The 17,734-nt window shown below is 36.5% G+C and overlaps 1 protein-coding gene across 1 annotated transcript in view; it reads left to right on the top strand.

The window, feature by feature from the left end:
• Positions 1-17,734, top strand: part of LOC124361894 (neurogenic protein big brain) — a 77,801-nt gene that overhangs the window by 7,854 nt on the left and 52,213 nt on the right. Inside the window, exon 2 of the mRNA XM_046815949.1 lies at positions 8,445-8,571. Coding sequence (XP_046671905.1) covers positions 8,445-8,571 — 127 coding nt within the window. The remainder of the gene's footprint in view (positions 1-8,444; positions 8,572-17,734) is intronic.

The following is a 17,734-nucleotide window of genomic DNA, read 5'->3' on the forward strand; positions in this document are numbered from 1 at the left end:
GACATAGGAAAATGCTATGCCCATAAAAGGGTTCGAACCCTGGTTTCTTGGTGATAACGTAGGAACCTTCTTTTATGTTACTGAGGGCAGTCTAGCTTATTTGAAGTTTGTCACTGAATCACATGTTTTATGCATACAATGTCGATACATGATGTATTACAGCGCACATTGATCGTTCTGATCTAAACAATGTGAACGACTGTAATGTGCTGTAATTGGAATTATTGGCAATTACATTGTTTGTGATGGACTTCACTGAATCACATGTTTTATGCATACAATGTCGATACATGATGTATTACAGCGCACATTGATCGTTCAGATCTAAACAATGTGAACGACTGTAATGTGCTGTAATTGGAATTATTAGCAATTACATTGTTTGTGATGGACTTCACTGAATCACATGTTTTATGCATACAATGTCGATACATGATGTATTACAGCGCACATTGATCGTTCTGATCTAAACAATGTGAACGACTGTAATGTGCTGTAATTGGAATTATTGGCAATTACATTGTTTGTGATGGACTTCACTGAATCACATGTTTTATGCATACAATGTCGATACATGATGTATTACAGCGCACATTGATCGTTCAGATCTAAACAATGTGAACAACTGTAATGTGCTGTAATTGGAATTATTAGCAATTACATTGTTTGTGATGGACTTCACTGAATCACATGTTTTATGCATACAGTGTCGATACATGATGTATTACAGCGCACATTGATCGTTCTGATCTAAACAATGTGAACAACTGTAATGTGCTGTAATTGGAATTATTAGCAATTACATTGTTTGTGATGGACTTCACTGAATCACATGTTTTATGCATACAATGTCGATACATGATGTATTACAGCGCACATTGATCGTTCAGATCTAAACAATGTGAACGACTGTAATGTGCTGTAATTGGAATTATTAGCAATTACATTGTTTGTGATGGACTTCACTGAATCACATGTTTTATGCATACAATGTCGATACATGATGTATTACAGCGCACATTGATCGTTTTGATCTAAACAATGTGAACGACTGTAATGTGCTGTAATTGGAATTATTGGCAATTACATTGTTTGTGATGGACTTCACTGAATCACATGTTTTATGCATACAATGTCGATACATGATGTATTACAGCGCACATTGATCGTTTTGATCTAAACAATGTGAACGACTGTAATGTGCTGTGATTGGAATTATTAGCAATTACATTGTTTGTGATGGACTTCACTGAATCACATGTTTTATGCATACAATGTCGATACATGATGTATTACAGCGCACATTGATCGTTCTGATCTACACAATGTGAACTACTGTAATGTGCTGTAATTGGAATTATTAGCAATTACATTGTTTGTGATAGACTTCACTGAATCACATTTTTATGCATACAATGGCGATACATGATGTATTACAGCGCACATTGATCGTTCAGATCTAAACAATGTGAACAACTGTAATGTACTGTAATTGGAATTATTAGCAATTACATTGTTTGTGAAGGACTTCACACATTACAGCGCACTGAATCAATTGTTTTATTAGCAATTACATTGTTTTGATGGACTTCACTGTCACGTTTTATACATACAATGTCGATACATGATGTATTACAGCGCACATTGATCGTTCTGATCTAAACAATGTGAACAACTGTAATGTGCTGTAATTGGAATTATTAGCAATTACATTGTTTGTGATGGACTTCACTGAATCACATGTTTTATGCATACAATGTCGATACATAATGTATTACAGCGCACATTGATCGTTCTGATCTAAACAATGTGAACGACTGTAATGTGCTGTAATTGGAATTATTAGCAATTACATTGTTTGTGATGGACTTCACTGAATCACATGTTTTATGCATACAATGTCGATACATGATGTATTACAGCGCACATTGATCGTTCTGACCTAAACAATGTGAACGACTGTAATGTGCTGTAATTGGAATTATTAGCAATTACATTGTTTGTGATGGACAATCAGCAGTTAACTATGGACAGTGCCAACCAAGTACTTGTCGAGGATGGCAATTTGGCACCAATACTACCAATATGGTTTTATCGAGTTACTGTTGTAACTAGTCCAAGTCACTTTGTAACAATAGTTGCAGTTAGTTGTGATTAGTTGAGTAGCCTACATTCAGTTGGACTGAAACCGACATCATTGTTCCTTTGTTACATTTGTACCCATTCTGGGGGGCTGTTACTGAATATTTCAGATGCCAACGGTTTTGTTGTTATTATACAGGGTGTAACTAAAAGGTTGGGCTGGCTATGCATTTTCAGATTTTATGTGTAATTCTAATCTAAAAATGGAGAATAATTTTTTCCAATTTCCACTTCGTTTAGCCGCTAGCCGCCATTTTTTTTTTTATTAACAAATTATTATCTCACTAAAAGCTAAAGAAACCAAATTTTGCACGTAGATTTTAATAGGTAAAAGAGAAAAAAATAGTTGGTGTCTAGTTAATATTTCATGACTAAACTTTTTTTAGTATAAACCTTTTCAACAGACGCCATTTTGTTAATATTAAAGAAAATAACACAATATTTTTTATTTTCCATTTACTTATTCAAACCTATGTGCCAAATTTGGTTTCTTTAGCTTTACTAGTTTTAGAGATATTAATTTGTTAATAAAAATGGCAGCTAGCGGCAACAAAGTGGAAATTTGAAAAAAAGTTATTCTTGATTTTTATCTTAGAATCAAACACACAACTAGTTCTTAGAACTTGAAAATACATATCCAGCCCAACTTTTTTGTTACACCCTGTATTAATTTAATTACACTTCTCAGGAAATAACATTGTGGGTTTTTTTAGCATTGAAATTTAAATGTCTGAGCTTTATTAATTCGTAGTTAAGAATTTTTAATTTAGAAATTTCAAAATTTCTGGGATGCATACGTACTAATAGCCTATCCTTGGTAAGTGACTGTTCAATGTTCAATATTCAATGTTCAAATGCCTTTCACGTCTAGATTAAAACAAATCGCCCATTGTGAGACTTACAATTTCTCAATAATTATTGAACCAATTGCTAGCAGTTCCGCTTACTAGGTAAACGTACCCACTCTAATATTAAATTGTTTGTTATATACGATTCCTAATTGATAAAACACCCCGGAGTTACGAACACATTATTTCTATAGGATTTGAAAACGCTGAAGACGTTGACAACCACTTAAGAAAACAAAATAGCTATAAAGCTTGCACAAAGAAATGTCGCAGAGTAGATAAATTCCTTAGATCAGCCTGTGAGGAGACCAAACAAAGCTGAAAGCTCCCAGAGACCGCTAATCATCCTAAAGTGGTTCGCAGCTGGGCCATTAGTCATCCTAGAGTGACCCCCTCTGCCGCTACTACTACTGCTACTCATTACACACTCCAGATACCGTACCGTTCTCGAGTAGCAGTAGCACCTCCACTTCACGTCTTGTGGTTGAGAACCACATAACTCACCCTGGAGCCACTCACTGGTGCAAGTGATATTGCTCTGGAGGCGTTAAAACGTCATCTACTCATTCTTCTTCTTCTTCTTGAGAGTGTTTGTGAACTTTTCGGAATACCTTTTTTCATTCTATTCAGAAACCAATTCAACAGTAATTGGGGTATTTGCTGACAGTGTCAATAATCGCATTGAACTCCACATACAGTGGGTCTTGGATGGGATAGGAAGGCTGTTCTTGTAGAAGGCGTCTTTTAAAATTAGGCATCTTGTAGGAATTTTAAAATAAGCTTGCACAAAGTTTTATATTTACATTGGATCAATTTTTATATTGATGTTACGGACGGCTTTGGTATTTTTACACTTAAAGATGACAAACTTGAAAAGAAGATTTTTTTGGAGGTGCAAAACTTTTCTGCTCTGATTGATTTTGGAATTCTTCCTTTTAAATATTCGTGTCTCGATAACTAAGGAAATGTCGATTTTTGGGTGATGCAATTTGTTGTGTACATAAAGCTTTTGTGCATCTATACTGAGAGGGTTTCCATAAATACATCGGTGGATAATCACAGCACTTTGTGGTGCAAATAAAAAGTTTCTGTAACCGAGTTAAAACTATTTCTATACGCAATAATGTTGATTTCAACTTTATAATATGGCCTTAATGGGATTTTCACCAAGGAATTGAAGAAATGATGAAAATTCAGTCACCCTAGCGTCAAATTTTAATATTGCGTTGATGCGATGGGAGATTGGGTGCTGTCTGTGAGTCACTAACGACCAGGTGATGGTGTGGGGGTCGTGGGGGGCGGTTAGAGAGGTTGGGAGGGGGGGGGTGATGTCAACTGAGGTAGACTGCCTCTTGAAGATCCTTTATCACAAACTTATCTCCCTTCCTCCAAGTTATCGTCTCCTTCTAACAATTGACAAGCTAATTACAGGCCCATTGTTCTCTTACTAGTTTTTTAATAAAATCTAGATAATACTCAAAGAAATTTCTCTACTTTTACAACTATTGTTGACTTCTTTGTGTATAATTAATCATCATACCAGTGCAGATTTAGTGCGTGGACAACAGAATTATTTTTTTTACAATAAGTTGTAATTATTACAATAACAATTTTGGATATGTTTAAATGCGCATTTTATTGGCAATTCTGATTCTATTCAAACTACATTTTAACCTGTTTTTAATTGCAGTACCAAATCAACCAATACCAGTCTGGTATTGTAATAAAAATAACAATTAATGCAAAAATATATTTTAATATTTAAATAATACATTAAATATCCAGTTATGTATCCAAACCCCATATAATTAATAATTGTAGGAATTTGTTTCTAATTTCTGGTGACCTATTTATTATCTAGCTTATTTTATTATCTCCTATAATAAAGTATTGACAACCAATGATGCTTTATAAATAATTTTGCCTTTAGTATAAATTTGAGTATTTTTTACAATTTTAGTAAATTTACAGTTTAATTAGTAAATGTCTTCTACTCACATTCGACTGTATTGTTACGGCTTGGAATAACAAAATATAATTTTGGATCGATTTAATATGCATTTTTCATACCTATAGGCGAATCGGGAGTGTCGATGGCCGAACGGTCTAAGGCGTTGGACTTGGAGTCTGAGTTAGAGATAGCGCAGGTTAGAATCCTGTCTGTAACCCTTGCACTGTTTATTACTCTCTGTACTGTATCGACTCTCCCCTTATTCTAATTGATAAGATTCTCCCACAGGCCAGAAACCCATGAGGACGGGTAGATTAAGGCTTAAAAGGGGGTTCGGCTTCTCCTTAAAAAAATCATATTGGTAAAACTTTGAAGTTGCTTAACTTTTAAAGTTATTTACTACATGACTACCTAAAGTTTTTTCGTATATGGAGTAACGCTGAGTAAAAGAAGTTATTTACTTCGTGGAAACAGTAGTGCCGGATACTTTCCTGTAGACTCGATAATGAATTATCTTATGTATGATTGAAGTGTGGAAAGTCTCGCCTCTCTCACCAACTGAGAGTTGTGTGGAGACGATAACACTTATCAGTGAGACCGTCCTCTGGTTCCCACGTCGTACAGTGGTGGAGAGGGGTAGGGGGGAAGACTGGACCGTTAGACCGTATTTGGACACCGAACTAGTACTAATATTAATGCGGTCAATATTGACATCTACTACAGATCCCCAATCTCCAGCACCAGATCTCGGTGTGTGCACTTCACTTCTACCTTACAGGCTTCTCAAGCAATAACAACCAGCCTACTTTATGAGGTCCTGGAGAAGGATACTTCAACAAACCATTAGGCCCACTGTGTAAAGCGTGAAGAACATTCATGTTTTTGACAACTTAAAAGTTTTTGACACTCGATAGTTATTTGTTAGGAAATGTTTGATGCGTATACACAAGCGATTCGACGAAATCTTCCAGGAAGTAACTCACGACTACGACACTAGAAATGGGACAATGTTGGAATACGTGTACTAAGACTTTCAAGGACTTACTCGACCACTAATCCGTTCATTAGCACACTATTTATGCAGAGATATACCTGAAGACCTACAGCACAACTTTTATACAAGCACGACATATTAAAAAAGGTTAATACATGGATACTGGAGGTTGGAAGGGACAGAACTGAACAAAATATAACATCAATATATAGATAAAAAACGATTATAAACTTTCAACCTAAATACCGTAGTATAAATGTGTCGTGCTTACGCGATAGCGTGTGTGAGTGTATGTGTGTACGTGTACGCGTGCGATCGAGTGAGTGTGTATTGGGTGTATGTGAGTATGAGTGATTGGGGACTTACGAGTTATTAAGTGGTGGGGGGGGGGTGGTACGGGTTGCAGCTGCCATAGCCTTCTCCTATGTAGTATCTTTTTTATAAATTACTAAAAACATATTCAACTAATTTTTGTTTTTGAATATTTATATATTTATTTTTACAGCAATAATTCTTTTCCTTTTGTTATAACTAAGCTACAATGAAATGTCAAATAAAAGTGCGGTGTATTACAAGAGACTCATTTCCAAAACACAAGTTTTCACTTAGTTTGGGAATTAATTTCTAAGTATTTTTTTTTATAAAGTTTTACAACAACCTAATCAGTTTATTGTAGTATATTGTATTACACCTAAGGAAACGCATGTAAACTAGATGTAGGCTAAATGTTTTTTTGTTGCAAGAAATATATACTTTTTGATGTTTGTATTTATTTTGTAAGTAATTTCATAAGTTGTTATTAGCTACTTCAGTTGAAAACTGAAGTAGCTGAGCTATTCCAAATTTATCAAGAGATGATTTAGTTCGTGAATGGGCCATATTTTGGCGTTAAGCACGAATCTTACGTTGTAATCCAGGAAGGACATCGAAGCGTAATGCTACTGGCTTACGTCGATATCACCGCCCTACCCGAGTACCTCTATAAATCCTTAATTTAAAGGACTATTGATAATGAGTGTATATTTCAGGAATGACCTGAGGTCAAGCGGACTTGATGAATGTTGCGGGGCTGAGATGAATTATTAATGAGGCTTAAGGGATTTGAATCTTTCAGAAAGGATTAAATCAACTGTATGATTAACATGTTTTTTAAGGAGAGACAGGTCTCTGTGTTGGCTTTGTTCTGTTCGTCCCTGGGCAGCAAGTCTGTGCGAGGATCAGAACATCAGACAGAACAAGAGGGAGTTGTAAGATGCAAGGATCGCTGACAGGATTTTAAACTCCTCAATCTCCAACTCAGACAGACCTACATTCCGACGCCTTAGGGCAATGCGGCAACTGAATCTCCAAATTTTACATTTGTATTAACAAATGTATTATTAAGTTCTCATAGAACGATGTTTTTAATTACCAAACTCGGACTGATCAATAAATGTATTTAACTCATGATGCGTAATTGTTGTTTGTCATCCATCTCGCGTTAGTTGAGGCTTGTGTGAACCGTTGCATCGTCTTGGAGACAGAGCTTGAGTAATCCGTGAGAGAAACAGGAACAAATTATGATTATTGCATCTAAGAAATTAATACCTAAATTTATAACAGTTCTTAAGTTATTGATGTTTTTAAACCAAAATGGTCAGCGTATATAAAAACAAGTAAAATGTTTTGTAACAGTTTTAAAGGTAATCAATCGTAGTTATATCCATTCGAAATAATATTTAATTACTACTTGGCGTTCAGTTGATTGATTACGTTAATCGTTCTTTAATTTCTTTAACATTGAAAGTAAATAAAATGAGTTTAAGATATGAAAAATAGTTCGCCTAAGAAAATTAACCTGACCGTGGTCCTCATAGTTCATTAACACACTAATTTCACCAATTTCAGTGCTAAATTCAACTACAAAAAAGGATAGTGCAGGGTGTCAACTATTGAAAAAGTATAGAGATCTATTTTATAACTTGGGGGTCGTGCACGACAAAAGTGGGGTTAAGACCATTTTATTACATTTTAATTGTACTAAAATATTATCACTCATTAAAATAACAATACCAGATGTTTTAGTATATGTGATTTCTTACTTCACCTCGACTTCTAACCAATTCACTCACTGGCTAATGAAACGGCTTAAAGCTATGGAGAAGGAGTCTTAAATAAGCCAAGTAACTAATCACAGTCATAATAAACGTCACCTTCATGTTATTATGAACTATAATCAGCCGTTATCTAATCAAATACAGATTATTAACACTATTGTCCATGACATTATACTTAATCAGATTTTGAATCACTCGAAAGTGTCTTAGGAGTGAAAGTCATATCCTTTTGGATACATTTTTGTGGTAGAGAAAACTAAGTATGTATGACGCAGATCAAAGCAGGTGTGCGATGCTCTTGCTCATCCTGCTCCAAGCTCCGGAAATATCCGTATAACCAGTGGAGAAATTTTCTCTGCACAGCCTCGGCTATTACATCCTTGTAGCCCCAGTGACTGAACCAATTGTTGCAGGAGCCCACGTGAACCCAGCGGTCAGCGTCGCCATGGCTGTTACCAGGAACATCTCTTACCTTCGGGCACTGTTGTTCATCACGGCCCAGAGTGGAGGCAGTATCGCGGGAGCTGCGCTCCTCTACGGGTAAGTTCACTATGGAATACCTCAGGGTTCCGTTCTTGGTCCACTGATCTTTCTAGGAAGTTATGTGAAATTCATTAAGGTAGTGAATTCTCTACCATTATTCGTTAAGACAATTACAAGTTTTCTCTCTCATTAGTTCAAAATAAACAGTTTGGTACATTGGCCTCTTGTGTTATAAAATCATCATATAAAGTAATCATCATATTGTGCTTCTCTACGGATAAGTCCATTTTGGGATACCTCAGGGATCCGTTCTTGGTCCACTGACCTTTCTGGAAAGTTATATGAAATTTATTAAAGTAATGAATTCTTTACCATTATTCGTAAAGACAATGTATGTTTTCTCTCTCAGTAGTTGAGAAGAAACAGTTGGGTACATTAGTCGGTTGTGTTCTAAAATCATCATATAAAGTAATCATCATATTGTGCTTCTCTACGGATAAGTCCATTTTGGGATACCTCAGGGATCCGTTCTTGGTCCAGTGATCTCTCTAGGAAGTCATGTGAAATTTATTAATGTAGTAAATTCTTTACCATTATTCGTAAAGACAATTACATGTTTTCTCTCTCAGCACTTCAAAAGAAACAGTTTGGTACATTAGTTGGTTGTGTTCTAAAATCATCGTATAAAGAAATTTTAAGAATCAGTCGTATGTTTATGCATACAGTGCAGAATATGTTGACATAATAAAGAATTATTGAGGAACATTGTTATAGTTATAGGCTGTATTGAGTAGTATTCTCAGAATATTGTTAATTGGACATTAATTGTTCACAATTATATAACAGATAAGTAGAAATACAGATGATTGTGGTTTTTGACAATTACTTACGGTTTTAATCTGTGAAGTTGAGATTTGTATCATATAGGAACTCGTGCATACATGCCTGTAGGCCTATATGTAAAATAATTATGTGTCCATTTGGTGCAAAATATAATATGCGAGCTGGAACTCTTTTAAGACATTATACTTGAAAAAATTAATAAATTTCTATAGCTTGATAAATGAACACGACTCATGATAAGGCTACCTCATCTGATCTAACGCCGCGAATTTAAAATGCCAATTGCCCATCTTCCGCACCTCAATACCGAGTTGAGTTTCGGTTGGACGAATAAATCTCTGAGAATATTCAGACAGTGGCACACAATATTGCCTTGGATGGGCTTGTGCCGTCACCTTCAGGCAGTTCCTGTAAATCTAATATAATGCCAAATGCTGGAAACCATCTGTTCCAGAAATTATTGCACACGATCTGTCAGAATAGCTTCACAACCTTGGGAGATCGGAATACCTGACTTAAGTACAAAATAACATCTAAGGTGTTTTTTTAGGTTAATTTGTTGAGCTCTTGTTGTCACATGAGTTTCTATGACAGTTATAGCTTACAGAATTATTCGACCAGTATTATAACAAGTAATGGTAATCCAAAACGTCACTCAAAGTTGAAAACGAACCGCATTTGATCGGTATAGGGCTTTGAGCAATAATAATTATAATGAAATTAAACATGCCTCCAGACAATTCCGTAAAGTGCGCTACCACTACACCACAGAGCCCTTAATCTTTACGATTCAATTATTTTGTATTTGACCGATTCTGTCTCATATGTGTTTAAATAAGCAAACTAACATGTGATCGGAAGGCCAAATACCTGTGAAACGACTATAAAATTTGTATAGTTGCCAATGGCCTGATTTAATTTTTAATAAACATTGAATCGCAGAAAGTACTTGCTCCGTCGGGACTCGAACCCGGGTCTCTCACTTGCCGGGTGAGTGCGCTACCACTACACCACAGAGCCCTTACTTTTTATGATTTAATTATTTTATATTTAACTGTTTCTGTCACATATGTGTTTAAATAACCAAACTAAGATATGATCGGAAGGTCAAATACCTATCAAACGACTTTTTTTTATTAATACGAATTAAATTTGTATAATGCCTTATAATAAACATTGAATCACAAAAAAATTATTATATTAATAAATATTTCAGTTCGTGCCTCTTAGGTCACGAGAAATACATAAATATATAAGAACTTTCTGTTCCTTATTTTTGTATGTATAAATACCTCCCCCACCTGACGAAGAGGATAGATTCCAATCCTCGAAACGTTGTGTTATACCTTTTATAACCAATAACGAATGTGAATGTCCAAAATCCTGTTATCCTTTTAAATCTTCCATCGTCTATAATAAACTTAAAAATAATACATTACCTTGATCCTATTTAGATCGGAGGCAAGAGAATAAATTTACTAATCTAATACCGCACAGCAAGCGTTTGGACGCGACGACGGAGTTGAACTGTGGGTGTGACGGAAATGAAGGCAATATACAAAGCACACACAATATAACATTGAATAGTAGCGCTTCCTTTTAACTTGGCTTGCGTTTATCTCTGTTTGAGGTTATATACCAACTGAAGAGAGTTATTTTTAACTAAATGTTAAAGTATATTTAAATTTATCAACACAACCTGTGATGTATTCCATAATCCGATTCGATCGAAAATAATGTTGATCGAAAGAAATCCGGGATGTTTAAATTAACCCTGTGATTGACTGCTCACTCAATTCGATCATGAAGGTTGTTTGAGCAGCAAGTCAAATAACGAGCCCTGATTGGACATCATCAGTGACGTCATCTGATTACTGGAAGCACATCGTTGTGTTCTTAATGAATATCAGTCTCGCTTATTTAATAAATTATAATTCAATTTGGGAGCTTAAACAGACGGTGATCTGTACAGAATAACTTTGTATTCAGTTCAGAAGTAGACACTTTTGATTATGAAGTAATGGAACGTCACTTATGAACAAAGACGATTTAAGCCTACAATTCACTAGTATGTTGTGCGACATATCCCGTCAATGGTAGTATTGGGTCTGGCCGTAGGATCGTGCTTAAACACTTCCAGTGAAACTTACGTGTATTCAAAATTAGGCTGTCCACAGCCGAGCCACACCGGAAGGTCCACTAAACGTGTTTGTAATGCTTTTAAAAATATTTAAATTCAGTGTCCGTGTTCGTGTCTGTGTTCCGTGTTCCTGTGTTTGTGTTTTAATTAATGTCAACGCCCAGTGCCTAAGCATTTTAACAATTAATTGTAATACTGCTTTGGCAATGATCTTTTAATATCAAAACGTAGGCAAAAATATTTTTTAGAATTGCTGATTAAATTTATATAAAACCCTATTTAAATACTTATTTTATTATCTGTCATGCGCTCTGTGTATTGTTATTGACGATGTAAGGTCTGAAAGGATAACAGGATTTCGGACATTTGCCATCGTTACATGTTACAAAATGTATAACACAACGTTTCGAGAATTGGGATCTGACTTTGTTTTCGAAACGGATTAATTTTAAAAAATTTTTGCAATGGTTGATTTCCAAAAATACAGATAAAATCGTATTTTGACAGAGCATTTACGTAGTACTTCTGATAGAAAGCTTGTTATACTATCCGGTATAGCAAAAACTAGCGAACTCTAACGGCATCGGGTGGAATTACTTGTCCGCCTTAGTTACCAGAATAACCTATCGAGCAACACTAGCGCTATCTATGTTCATCGAGACAAACTCACCCGGCTGTACCAAATAAGTGAATCACACTCCACCCAAGGATGTCTTCTCTACATGAATTGTGTACTCTCTAGGACATAACTTGTTGTTTTAAGTACTGGCTGTACTTTTTACAGTACAGGAAATAGTTTTTGTCCTTCGCGGGAGGGAGCTAACTACCAAAGACCCCGCCCGCCTCTCAAGTTTTAATGCAATCCAGATGCTACATTTTGTTTAGTCTAATCACTCTAGAACTACGCCTTGAGAGACTCCCGTCTAAAATATTATTTAAAATCCCACGTTTTAATAGAAATCGTAATTTGATGCAGTAAGGTTCATAAATAATTCAACTTTTATGAAAGACGGATTTTGTGAATTATAATACGAATTTAGGAAGGATGAAGGACTTTCGGGCCTTCTGGCCAGCAGGCCCTGCCTATCTATTCCAGCATAACGTGATTTAATATCGGCCCTAGGCTTAACGCGTAATACGGTCGCAAATTCAAGGATAATATAAATTCAAATAAGGCCCCGTTTAAGCCACTTTATTAGATAACTTTGCATGTTTATCGGCACAATTTCACAGTAAAAGGTTATATTTAAAACTAAACATCGACGCAGTTTACTAAGCGCTTTCTTTGGACGTCATTCCTGTTCATTGATCATTCTGAAAACGTAATAATAGAAGAATAATTAATAATCTGTATAATAATCTAAAAATAAAATTGAAATAGTTAAGGCCTACTTATTTCCGATGTATATGTATACTTATTTCGTATTGTGAAGCATTGGAGTTCTCTTTTGAAGAACCTAAATATTTTATTATCAGGCAATTCCCCCTTAATATCATTTTAGAGGAATATTTTGTAAAGAACATAAAATAATATGATTAAAAATGTATATGGAGTTTACCAACGGCCGTATCCAAAGGAGTGTTAGGGGATTCAAACCCCCCCCCCCCCGAAATGCAATACAATAATGTAGATATTGAGCTGGAATTTCGAACAACCAAAGTCTCATAGGTAACCAATCCCGTTTTCTTTTTTTGAGGCCTTCGAGTTTACGGTATGGTCGTATTTAATCACTTAAAATCGTACACTTGGTATTGGTACTGACCGCTATAAAGGCACATACGTTCTGGGATTCAAACTCGATATCCTTTAATGTATTTACATTTTTTAATTGTGGTTATTTTTGAGCCATCATTTCTCCCACACTCACAATCCTGGGATAAAAAATAGCATTAGTTCACATTATATCACTGTTCTTACCTAAAAGTCTATAAAATATTAATATTTCGCAGTTATATGTAGTGTGGCAAGTTATAATTTAGAAGAAACAAAATAATTTCCATGCACCTTGAAGTCCAAGCGGCGAACTAGGTGTAATTTCAGAAGGTCAAATGCAGGTAATGTAGAGTACAGTATTATCAAATAGGGATTGCAGCTGAAGGGCTAGGTAGTCTGCTTTAGTGAAATTCACTTTGTTAGTTTATTGTCACTTGTCAGGGTCCACTTTAATTAGGATGGAAATGCTCAGGTGAATCTAATATCTATATACTGATCCATTATCTCCAGATACAGAGCTACGCGCAGCACTAGCAGCTCTGGTAGTACATTATTCCAACCACTGCAGTGTTTCACCCCACGTGACTTCAAATTTACTGTAATTTACCATATTTTGTGAGGTTTCAAGATTTCAAGAGCTCATCAATAATTATCTTGTAAAATGTGCTTCAGCTCTAATATGGCTATGTACCCAAAATGATTCTCCAATTCTGGATGAGATTCAGATGGTTTTGAATCAAGCGACGAAATAATCCACAAAAATTATGGCCTTGTGGAAATACACATCCCTGAGGCAGTCCAAATCGAAATATTCCGTTTTTTATGACGACTCCTAAAATTCGAAATAACCCTGTTCGATAAGGCGGTAGTGTTCTTTGTTCTCGAGATTGGCCAACAAACAACATGCGAATTCCATTCCGATGGGAACGTCTGAAGAGGGTCTGAAATGTGTGGCCGATACATGCCGAGAGCTGAGAACCTGAGAACCATAGACCACCTCATCACTCCATCACCCACCTCGGCCGATGTCTGGGTTTATTTGCAATCTCTCTCCGTATTACTGGACAAATCGTGTGCGATTGACGCATGATCGGATCATACCCACTAATAGATTTCGTGCCAGTTCCTCAGCCGATGATTGATTCTCGCGGCAGACCCGGCCCACGGCCCCACGCTCGCACAGGGGCCTCTGTTCACGAGGGGTCAGGACCTCGGCCGCGACCCCTCGATTTATAAACGTCAGATACTAAATTATATACTTCCCACCCAAACGTAACATCAACGAAAATATATTTGTTGTGCGTTAAACTACTTAATTGCCTCCATTTGGGACTTCAACTGTGAACTTTTTATCCGGCAATTTCGTGGCAGCAGAAATAAAAGATGTTCCCAGAAGTAATCAGTCGGGCCCAGAGATCACGTTCGCCGTGCTTCGTGTGAGCGTGGACCTAGTGGGAGGCTCCTTCTAGGGACCTAGTTCTCACAGTTTGGACACAAATCTAGGAACCATTGGTCAGAACTTGTCGCCATGATGTTGTACAAGAATAACATTTCTACTCGAAGAACATCTCGTTCAGGATTACATTTCACAGTTTGGACAGAAACCCAAAAGTGAAGATTCCTTGTAGGGAACTAGTTCTCACAGTTTGGACACAAATCTAGGAACTATTATTGGTCGGAACTTGTCGCCACTATATTTTACAAGAATAAACCTTATACTCAAAGAGCCTCTCGTTCAAGAATAAATTTCACTGTTTGGACAGAAACTCAAAAGTGGAGGCTCCTTGTATAGATCTAGTTCTGACAGTCTGGACAAAAATCTAGGAACAAATATTGGCCGGAACTTGTTGCCATGATATTTTACAAGAATAAACCTATTACTCAAAAAGCCTCTCGTGCAGGTATAAATTTCACAGCTTGAACAGAAACCGAAAAGTAGAGGCTCCTTGTAGGGAACTAGTTCTCACAGTTTGATCACAAATCTAGGAACTATTTGTCGGAACTTCTCGCCATTACTTTGTACTAGAATAAACCTTATAATCGGAGAGCCTCTAGTTCACGATTACATTTCGCAGTTTGGACAGAAACTAAAAGTGGAGACACCTTATAAAGAAGTAGTAGCTATAGTGTGTGAGTCTACTAAGTAGTAAACGATTCCAATTTGAGAACAGTTCTGCTATAGCGTAGGAGGTTACTTGTACTAGGGAACCAGTGCTCTGATTTAAAAAAGAAATATATTAATTACCACTGATGTGCACAATGTGATAATCGTCGACGAGAACTCAAACGCATTGATTTTTGTATGAATTTCGCCTGAGAAAAGAGTTTGGTGTGATTCAAAATGGGAGGGTTTTGAATATGTAAACGTATATTTTTTAGCTTGACAAATAAAAACGTGCTACTGAAACACTGAGAGTGTAATTGGAGAAAGATAGGTACGCACTAAAGCGTTGATGGTTAATTGTCTTTTCAGGGCAACACTGATGCCATTGCTATATCAAATAATTTTGACTTTAAAACAATGGCAAGGATTGCTGTCGTCTGGAAAGAAAGTGATGCTGCTGGCCAGCAATGAATGAGTGACGCAACGATCCACCGATCCACCGGGGCGTGTGAAAGTGATGCGTAAGGTGCGTAAGGTAATGGCCTACCGTGGGAACCGGCAGATGATACCACCTTGTTAGCTTTACAACAAGAAAACGAATAAAGAACGACGCGACTTGGAGAGAAAATTCCCACGGAAATTAAGTTTGATCTTTGAGGCAGCGCGGTGCGCCACAGCAGTGCACGACTCTCTCTCTCCTCCTCGGGTTTGACGGCGGATTGATGTATCCCCGATACCTCACGTCCCACCCACGCTCCTCGGTACCAATTGCTTCATTCATCTGTACCTAGAGGTATAATTACATGGAGAACGCCAGACTAGATCTACTGCATTCCCCACGAGAGGCGAACTTGGAAAACAGCAAGGCGACATGGAACGTAAGTTCAAAAGACGGGCCAAAGAAAAAACAAATCTTGACAACTGTTGAAATGGTACGATCCAACGGCCAGCCCTAGTACTATCATTGAAGGACCTAGCGCATCACTTGCCAATTTTGTTCCCTTGTTCTAGTCATTCATATCAACGAAACGTATATGCTCTGATCATTGTTGGGTTATTACAGTCTTTTTTTCACTATACTCTTATGAGTCATTTGACCAGAAGGCAAAATAGCTTCAAAGATCGGACTTTGGACTTCTTAAGACTACTGCGGTAATATATCGAAACCCTCCAAACATATAGTTTATTAACCTGGACTGGTTGACGAACCTAACCCATACATACATTACGTAAATACATCCGCTGGTTGGTGAAATAATATAAGGCATACATTACGTAAATACACCCGCTGGTTTGAGAACTTATTCAAGACATACATTACGTAAATACACCCGCTGGTTTGAGAACTTATTCAAGACATACATTACGTAAATACACCCGCTGGTTAGTGAAATTCAAGACATACATTACGTAAATACACCCGCTGGTTTGTGTGAACTTATTCAAGACATACATTACGTAAATACACCCGCTGGTTAGTGAACTTATTCAAGACATACAGGACGTAAGTACATACAGATTGTTATGAATTTATAACCTAATCTATGGAAACGCGGAACCAATTATAAATAGGTTGTTTAGAAGAGATGAATCCTAAAAGGTAAAACCTGGTATCAGTTATTATAATAGAAAGTTCTTATTTTTAGGTTGGGCTTTGGAATTTTCTGATGTACGTCTTACATTACACTTTAAACGATGTTCATCTTGAGCTATGCTTACGGTACATATTTTTCAGAACTCCTTCGAGATCTCGTTCATTGGATGTGAAGAGTCACTAACTACTTAAAAACTATTTCTTAAGTCCAGTATTCATTTACTATGTTTAACTTTCACAACTTGAGCCAAAACAAGAATATTCAACTATCTCAAACAAAACCTATATTGTAAATATTTCAAATTTTAAACCAGCGTAATTTTTAAAAGGGAGAACCCTTTGAGGTCGGATTTGCGGCATTGTACTCTACTAATACAGACCTTTAATTTGATGTACGTACTACTCAACCTATGCTCTTATTTAAGATTTGTTTCTGACTCCTTGCGGACCAATTCCCTGGCATAGGTACCAAAAATGATAGATTTATAGGTGCAGTAATGATGTAACAAATTGTATTGCTTTACCTGTAATCGTTCGGGAATTAACAAGCCCGTGTGGAACTTTATTGCAGCCTGTATACAGTACTAGATTGAGAAGTAATTAAAATTTGAATACGATTAAGTAATTTACTTTTGAAAAACTCATCTTTCTGAATGATATCCGATTGGTCTGTTACAAACTCAAACACCCCCGGCAGATTCTCTGATTAGCAGTATGGCAAAGAAGCAACTACACGCTACAGAGAGAAACTGAGAAGCAAAAAGTATCGCTGGTGGATCACAAAGCGTAATGAGTGTTTAGGCCTAGTAGTAGTTGCGGCGTGTG

This window comes from Homalodisca vitripennis, chromosome 5 (genome assembly GCF_021130785.1).
Source record: "Homalodisca vitripennis isolate AUS2020 chromosome 5, UT_GWSS_2.1, whole genome shotgun sequence".
In the NCBI taxonomy this organism is placed as follows: Eukaryota; Metazoa; Arthropoda; class Insecta; order Hemiptera; family Cicadellidae; genus Homalodisca; species Homalodisca vitripennis.